We start from the raw sequence: 9022 nt of genomic DNA, 5'->3' as shown, positions 1-9022 counted from the left end.
CGCCTCCAAAACTTGGCAAGTCCCAGCAGAACAACTTAAACTGTTAGATAGCACTAATTCCCCTCTAAAACACACCTTTCTCAGTTTCGGAGTGATAGAGTCATAGACTTGGAGTCCAGCTTGACCGTTAGGTGAACTCCAGCCTCCGGAGCCTTCTGTCACAATCCCTCTGACTGGTTTTGAAAAAAGACCATCGGGACAATAAGTCAAGTTTAACTTCCGCATTCTTATGTTCTGGAAATACTTGTTGAGCCACAGATGATGTTGCAGAGCTTCACTACAGGGAAAACTTCACAGCTGTGTTTGATCTGCCCATGTGTTGTTATGTAAGAGGGCAGTGCAGCAGTGAGAGAACCTAATAGATTCACAGCAAACAGTTACTTTCAAAGACGCTCACACAAGTGACATTAGTTTTACTTTTATTACATATCGCATCACTTTAAATTTCATCAAATGTTAGAAAACAAGGACGCAATGGAAAAACAGCCAAAGGCCTTTAATCTGTCAGATTAAATACACACTTTGCATGAAAAACACATGGAGTGATACAGTACAAGGACCAGCTCTGATGGTACGTCTTAAATTATGTTAATATAGAAAGGTTACGTGTAAATATAAAAATATACTAGCAATGTTAAGCAATATAAAATTACGCTCTGTTTTAGTCTGTAGTAGGAACTTTGTTCAAAATGGACACCCATTGCAGTTCATTTGACAGAAAATGCCAAATGATTTCGTATTTCACATCTTTGGTTTCCCTCCCCAAGTAATTTCCATAGTGTCATCAGCTAGCTGGAAAACAAACAAAAAAACTATACCTGGTATTCTGTGTAACCAGTGCATTGGTTCTCTGAATAAGAGGATGCTTGAAAATACTCGGGGCAAATGAAACGGACAGGAACCCAGCATGCGCGGCATATTAACGCTATTAAAAAGGCACATAAAAGAGACACTTCAAAAGAAAAATAATCTTATAAAAAATCATCTAAGAGCCGGGGAGAGATTATTGTCTTGGCATTTAAGATATTAAGATGCATGTGAGCTGATTAATGACTCAAGCTTATAAAACAGATAACCTCATGGAAACGGCATTCTACATGCAACATGGCCCAATATTCAGATTAATGGTATTTGCTCCCTTGTAAGTGCAGTGTGCATGTTACCGTAAATCATTTTTCTTTAAATCATCGTAACCACTCTTCCCATTTTAGTGGCATATAGAATACCGTTACCAACAGCAGAGACATAAAAATGTGCAATAAAAAATCATTTAAAAATACAAATAGTATCAAAATAACAAATCAACAGTAATAATTGTAGTACAAATCCTGATATGACAGCTTTCACTAATCCATCCCAAACTTTGCCCTGGTCATTTTCACAGTCCAGTCAGGTGTTTACTCCTGGGGTGATGCAAACACTGAAATGTAAAAACAAATACTGTTTTATTATCGTTGGCTATAGGGCATGGCTTAGGCACCCTTAAACCATTCCATGAACCATTTGCTGTATTTTTTCTCCCCACTAGATGGTGCTGTAAAGGGTTCAAAGCATGCTCCAAAGCAAACCACCTAGTGGGGTCAAAAATACAGCAGATGGTTCATGAAGGACTCACTGCAGACAACACTTACTCCGTTCCCTCAGGCCCTGACCGAAGCTGCGGTAGAGGCGGAACAGCGACCCGAACAGAACCACTTTGATCAGAACTGATATCAGGGAGCAAGTGATGGCGGCGGCCTCCAGGGCATACGATTTCTCATTTCCCCACCCCACGATGATCTGTGTACAGATAGCACAGGTCATGGCAGTCAGACACACGTAAGCAACAGTGAAGTCAACTAGCAGGCCGAGCACAGCCCATGTCCTCGGCGACATCCATTTTACAGTCATTTTACGTGTATTAATGTTATTGGTTCTATAACAAAAAATCCTGACTATTTTCAAAAAATGTGTATCACATTTGAAGCAACCGGAAGTTTTAAAAGTAAAACATTTATTTCAAGTAGTAGCTCTAAAAGAGGGTTTTCCGAGTTACAAAGTTCACTGGCAAGCAGCTTCACTGCGTGCTTTTTAATGAGTAACACCTCTGCAATAACATAAAACACCAAACATTTCTGTTAAGTATCCCTCTGGGAACCAGAGACTACAATCACAATTATCAGCAAAACAGCAAGAACAGAACTGAATGAGTCGGTCAAAAAAACTGACACTTAATAAAAAGGAAATGTCTGTGCAGATGCATGCAGATGCAGCTGAACATTGCTCGTAAATGGACTTTTGTTAGGAAACCAAAAATCTGCAACATCATTACAGAATTAAGCAAGACTCCCAAGAGTTTCTGTGAGCGCAGTGTACGAGCATGCAACAGCCTAGGAGAGAGAGATATGGGTGGAAGGGGACACAACCTAAGAATGAAAGCTAATTAAATACTGGAGGGTACATTTAAGACATTTATTACTGTTGTACTTTCAATTTATATGGTATTACTGCCAAAAAGTGTCAATGTATATATGGGGAATATATATGGAACATATGAGAAGCTGAAAATCGCTGTATAAAAGACGGCCGATTACAAAGGGGTGTCACCTCACCGTGTACAGAAGGTAAATGAAATAAGCAAGTTCCGGCAGGTTCTGCAGGACGAAGAGCCACACCAGGGGCTTCTTTTCTTTTAAAACCTAAAAAAGTAAAATGAAATACATACATTTTTGATTCGAAACTGGCATCTCTGAACTGCCCTGGCAGCCCCTCCCATACTGTACTACAAACCAATAGAGTATAGCAAGAACCAAAGCACCATTACGCAAACACTGCTATGGAGTCTGTAATGAACCCAGAATTTAGTTTTACTATGCGGTCACCACCTTCACTGCGCTGAAACGCTGCCGTTTGTTTTTATCGAGAAGAAAGACTGCCCCCTGCTGGCCAACCAAGATCTCTTTCCACAGCAAGTTTTCCTTTACTATCCTGAAGATCTCACAAGCTGAAATAAGCTGCCACTGCATCTCCCTGGATAGGTGAAAGAGGCTCCTCTGAACCAGACCACATGCACGCAGCAGCAGAGATTCACATACCGCTGCGGCCCCAACCAGCGCGGTCAGGAAGGCCCAGAAGATTCCAAAGCCCAGGATGATGCTGTGGGAATAGGACACGCTGATGCCCGCCGTCATGATCAGGATGCAGAGGCACAGCTGAGGGGGAAGACAGGCCCTTTACACCCCAAACACAACTCGCAGCTGGATTTGCATAACATTAATTTACTTTTAGCAACCTAGCATGTTTCATAGGAAAAATGATATTAATGAAAGTAACAAAGCTTAGGAAAACATAGATCACTTTAAATAAAAATCAGATTCGAAGTGATGAACTTTATTTATTCTAATGTTAATTCTTTGTTTTTCTTGGCAAGTTCCTAATTTCAAAGAAGCTGGTAAAGTTTGGTACATCCGGAGCTGTTTTTCCACCTGCTAGGCAAAGAGGTTGATGAATAACTACACAGTGGCAGCAGAGGAGAGCTGACTGGGGCCATACTTGGGCTTGGAGGTCAAAGGTCACCATGGAGAAGCAGAGGTTGAGAAGGAAGTACTGCTCTTGCAAGCTCTCCAGAGCGCCGCCCACACGGAAGGCCATCATGTTGGGCATCTGGATGAGCAGCAAGCCGCAGATGAGATGCACCAACCCCAGGCACAGGATGCACACAAACCGAGCCTGCAAGACCCACACATTTCTTGACTGTATCATCTACCCATTTTACCGCCAACTGAAATAACCAGTATCATGGAAGAGCAAAGCCCATGGAGGCCATCCAGGACTCCCAGTGAACATGCAACGCACCAGAATGGTGACCCTCTCCTCACTGGTGAGAACGATGAAGTTGACCACTGAGCGGATCATTAGCAGCAGCACGCATAACACGAACACGATGAGTTCCTGCCGGTTCTCCTGAAGGACCCCCCGTGTGATGTAATACACACAGAAAGCTGCAGGGCAAAGGAAGCAGGCATTGAGGGTGAGAGACCAAACGCGACAAAACGGCAAAGACCCAACAGCTGCCATCTTCCGGAAAGTTGCTTAAATGTGCCAGCAAGTTTGCTCCATGCAGGATCCCTCTCAAAAAGTGTGTTACGGCAAACCGGAATTAACCAGGGATGTAAAAAACGTAGAAATTTGTAAATGTGGCAAACAAAAAAGGAACTTATTACACAACTTCGGAAACATGAATCATTTAACAATCTGACGACTTACCAGTAAAACTGACCCGTTTCATGAAATGACACATTAAAATCAATACAATTTCAGTCTAAATTGAAAAGCTTTCATATCTTTCTTTTTTTAACCCAAAAGGGAACCATCAAGGATCACTGATGGATCAATACAAGTACAAACTTGTTCCACTTACTAATTCCCACAAGCTGTATGAGAGAAACCGTGAAATCCTCCTCGTGGCTGTATGTCTCTTGGCTTTCATTATAGATGTTATACACAGTGAGACCAAAAATCGCCAGCAGAGACACAATAGTGAAACAGTAATAGAGTTTAACCAGGCAGGAAAGTTCAGACCAGGACTTTATCTGAAGGAAGAACAGAAAGAATTTCAGACCAATTTTAAATGCTCCTGTTGCACAGCCAAGCACGGCGCAATTGGATGGCCTTTATGGTGACAATGAAAGTACAAAAACTGCGAAATAACTGATTTAACCCGCAGTCCAACTGATATTTTATTGGTTCAAACAGGGTTATATCAGGTTCGCCAATGGAATCTGTAAATATATATCTGTATGTATTTTTGTTCCATTTGTAGGGGACTGGAGTGCAGTGGGTGATACGCACCGGGCCGCATGGCGTGGGGATGAGATCCTGGTGTCTCGGCCGTAAGTTTGGGGACAGCAGATCGGCCCCCTCTTGGTTCCGGTCCGGCAGCAGTGGACTGTATTACGGGAAACGATGGATATTTTACCGTCGTCGCCCTGCCTTAAAACACAAGCTGAGTCTGTGCAATTGCTTATTTCCAATAATGTAGTTTCTCAGCGTCTACTAATGTGAATAAATGTCCCCTTCATGATTATGCAATTAGACTGGATTTCCATCTTATTCGTGTAACCTTGGATTAGACATAAATTATGTTTACCATTACAAGCATGACTGGAGAACCGGTCGCCAGTAACAATGCTGTAATGGACGGATGAATTCATCTGTATGTCGATCGCCTTCAGAAACATGCAAGGCTCGGATGCGGTTTACCAGTCAGATCAGCTTTATCTGTCACTAATAATGGAACCACTAAGACTGTCCCAGTCCATCGGTGTCACACCGGACTCGAGGTAAATTTTCCCGAAAGACTCGTTTTATTGCGCCACACCTTTCACACCAAGAACAAACCAATTACGTCCGATTAACACGATTACCAGCGCGGCCAGTTACGGGAATCCGGGTTGTTATCAGGAGCCATACGGTACATTGAGCAAAGGAACCCGGTAAAACGTGTATATGCTCACATATTTTACGGTGGAAAAGCAGCAGTAAGCTTTCGCGTAGACTAATCAGCTGACTAGTTAATGAACACAAACAGCCCCCCCAAATACAGCCATTACTGTGCAGAATAAGGAAATGCGTCGGAGTGCCGCTCTCACTTCTCGGTAAAGCGACCGGACCGCATCCCAGTTCGGGCTCCTTAACGCGACATGTGGCTGCAATCCGTCATGCGCTTGTGAAAACTAACCACTAGTGTTGGTTATCAAGTTGCCAAATGGGTCGGTTTTTCGGGTTATGTCAAGTAAAATGCCTTTTATATGTGCTTTTTGAGTCATGTCTTTGCTTTCTTGTTATGCATACGCAAAACTGTTTCTCCGTCCAAGACCGGATTAGTTACACCGCTGAGCTATTCAGTTATCCAGCTAGTTAAATCATACTCACCCGTCGTCGTCCATTTTCTAAGAAAATTCACTGGATACTTCCGTACATATCGTATGATGTCGACAGATTGTACAGAACTTATTACATGAGCGAGACTGAGGAAAAGGGGAGATTACAATCAAACAAATATTCCTCCACTGCTTTCTTATTTAAATGAGTCCATCCCATAAATACCAACACAGCAAGCTTCAGAAATTCATCTTCAGTTTGCGAAACGTAAAGTTACGTAGTCTACGTAGGAAGCTGTCGTGTTTCTGTGTAGTAAAGCTGCGTAGACTGCGCAAGACCTCCATGGTTTCGGAGGTAAAAATTGCGTAATGAGCCTACGGCATGGTTTTTCGAAGCTTAAAGTTGCGTAGAAGGCGTGTAATCTGATTTTTTTTCTCTCGTGGTTTAGCTATACCCTGGTAAAATATCAACATAAAAACAGTAGCTTACAGTACAAATGCAGCTGCAACAACACCCTTAGCGTTTCTACTATGTCCGCTTCCCACTCTTTATTATTGTTCGCATTTTTTGCAGTTTTGTTAATACATGTACGTTAATTGGAACCGCCATCCACCTTTCAGCTACTTATCCTGGTCAGGGTAGAGTTGCAGGATGGAGGGTAGGAGTTTCAGCACGGGCTGAAGGCTGAGGTGCACCCAAGACACCAGGGTACCAGAGCATCACAGGGCACAAACACTAATACATGAAATCATTGACTACAGCAATATGGAGAATCTGTTAGCGATGATAGTTAGCCTAACTGCTTATCTCTGGACTGCAAGAGGAAACCTGAGCTCCCAGAGGAATCTCGAGTGACTCAGGGATATTTAAACTCCACGCTCCCAGAGCGGAGATGGGATTTTAACCCCAAAACAAGGGAGGTGTAAAGGAACTGAGCCATCCTATAGCAAAACAGTCAACAGTATTTTTAAGGATAAAATATATTTATTAATTAGGTTGTAATTGTCCCTATCCTGACCTTAATCCGAGGTTTCATCATGTATATACTTCACCAGTAATTACTCATTCTGCAAATGTCACCATTCAGTTGGTATCAATGTGTTTGGTGGTGAATTAGAGACTAGAAGGTTACGGATTCGTGTGCAAAAGATTGTGGATTTGAATCCCATAGATAGCAGATTAAGCATATCATCGACTGTCTGCAATACAGTTGCGTTCCACTGCGGAGCGCCCATATTTCGACGAAACAGGTGAAGAGGCAGGTTTTGGAATAGAGACATAATTACATACTGTTCTTAAATTAATACATTGGATGCGATAATAAATACTCCAATTTGTTATACATGTGAAACATTCCATTTAATTCTTCTTAGCTTAGGGAAAACATCAATAATAAAACCGCTTGCTTGAAATGAAACTGTCTTCTCACAAGTAGCTGCAGGACAGTGTTTACAGCACACATATTTACAAAAGCAATTGTTTAATCTGTGCCAAGACTTTATGTGATATGAAAGTGTCATAGACTATTACTCACGCATTTTGTAAATGCCCTTAGAGCAGGGAATATGACTTCGGTTGTGATTGCAATCAAAACTTTGCTGTTATGCCACTGAATTTCTTTTCCACCAAGGTTTGTACAGCGGACCCTCAAGTTACAACCGGTCTGACATACGAACAACTTGGGTTACGACCAAAATTTTAGTTTTGACTTATGACCCAAGTCTTGATTTACGACCCGAATGCCGGTCGAGGCTAAAACGTGGATCCGCTTGTGTGGCTGTGAAGAAAGAGCCGAGATGCCCTGAGAGGCGGCCGAAAGCGTCAGTCTGAGCCCAGATGCACCTGCTTGTGGGCGTCATTTCGATCAGTGTACTGCTTTATATGATTAATTTCATTAATTGCTATCAAAATGGCCCCCAAAAAGCTAGAAGAGAGGCTAAGGAAGGAAGAGAAGGTAAAGAAAGCAATCACTATGGAGACTAGGCATTGTCCTGCACCAGGAGGAACCCATGGCACCAGCATATGGTCTGGCAGTGGGTCTAAGGATTTCAGGGATATCAGGGAAGTATTGGGCAGCCCATGGAGGTTAGTGCTACCCTCCAAGGATATGCCTCCCCAGACCATCACTATTCCCCACCAATCAAGTCATGCTGGATGATGTTGCAGGTAGCATAACCTTCGCCATGGCATTTCCAGACTGACATCTGTCACATGTGCTCAGTGCTCAGTGTACATGAAGAGGACAAGGAGCCAATGGTGAACCTGCCAGTTCCGGTGTTCTCTGGCGAATTCCAACTTGCTGGAGGTCATTTTGCAGGGCTCAGTCAGTGCTCCTCATGATTCTCCTCACACAAGGAAGCAGACACCGGTCCTGTTGCTAGGCGGTTGCCCTTCTGGGGCCCTGACCAGCTCTCCTCACGTAAAGGCCTGTCTCTTGGAACTGTGCTGGGAGACCCAGCAAACTTTCTTGCGATGACACCTATAGATGTACCCCCCTGGATGAGCTCGCATCCTGGAGGTGAGGCAGTGTCTTTACCACCCGAGACAGCTGAGGGAGTTCTGGGTGTCTCCATCGATTCTTGGCACTTTTTACTCAGGTGCTGTGGAAAATGTCCTGAGCCAGGACATCACATCCTGGTACGGAAATAGCTGTGTACAAGACATTAAGGGACTACAAACAGTGATTTGGGTAGCAGAGCGCTGTACCTGATCTTCTCTACCGTCTCTGCAGGACATTTATATTAGGAGATGCCGGAGCAGAGCGATCAGGATCATCAGAGACTCGTCTCATCTGAGTAACTGTCTGTTTGAGCTTCTGAAGTCAGGCAGGAGTATTATGCTGAATACAGAGAGACTCCGGAGGAGCTTCTATCCTCACGCCATAAGACTTATTAATCAGGACATGCCACCACTACATCCTAAATATACACAACTCATGTAAGCTCTTCCTACCCATCACCAACCTGCTAGTTTAACATTCTGTAAATTGCATAACCATCTTTGCTTATTTAGAATTTAGTGATCAGTGGTCATTGTTGACACACCACAGCACACAGTGTACAACAACGAAGTGTGTCCTCTGCATTTAACCCATATGTGACATAGCAGGGGGCAGCTAATTCAGCGTCCGGGGAGCAGTGCTGGGGGCCGGTACCTTACT

At 43.3% G+C, this 9022-nt stretch overlaps 1 protein-coding gene across 1 annotated transcript; it reads right to left on the bottom strand.

The window, feature by feature from the left end:
• Window positions 1–402: 402 nt before the first annotated feature.
• On the bottom strand, window positions 403–6171 carry LOC125744753 (uncharacterized). Its single transcript, XM_049016942.1, has 9 exons — window positions 5914–6171; window positions 4831–4927; window positions 4400–4571; window positions 3835–3980; window positions 3532–3708; window positions 3075–3191; window positions 2592–2678; window positions 1632–1779; window positions 403–1420 (listed from the first exon to the last, which is right to left on the bottom strand). The coding sequence occupies exons 1-9, from the start codon at window positions 5925–5927 to the stop codon at window positions 1398–1400; spliced, it is 981 nt and encodes a 326-aa protein (XP_048872899.1). The 5' UTR covers window positions 5928–6171; the 3' UTR covers window positions 403–1397.
• Window positions 6172–9022: the final 2851 nt, after the last annotated feature.

This window comes from Brienomyrus brachyistius, chromosome 6 (genome assembly GCF_023856365.1).
Source record: "Brienomyrus brachyistius isolate T26 chromosome 6, BBRACH_0.4, whole genome shotgun sequence".
Taxonomy (NCBI): domain Eukaryota; kingdom Metazoa; phylum Chordata; class Actinopteri; order Osteoglossiformes; family Mormyridae; genus Brienomyrus; species Brienomyrus brachyistius.
The sequence above is the reverse complement of the archived record's forward strand: the minus strand, read 5'-3'. Positions and strand labels throughout refer to the sequence as shown.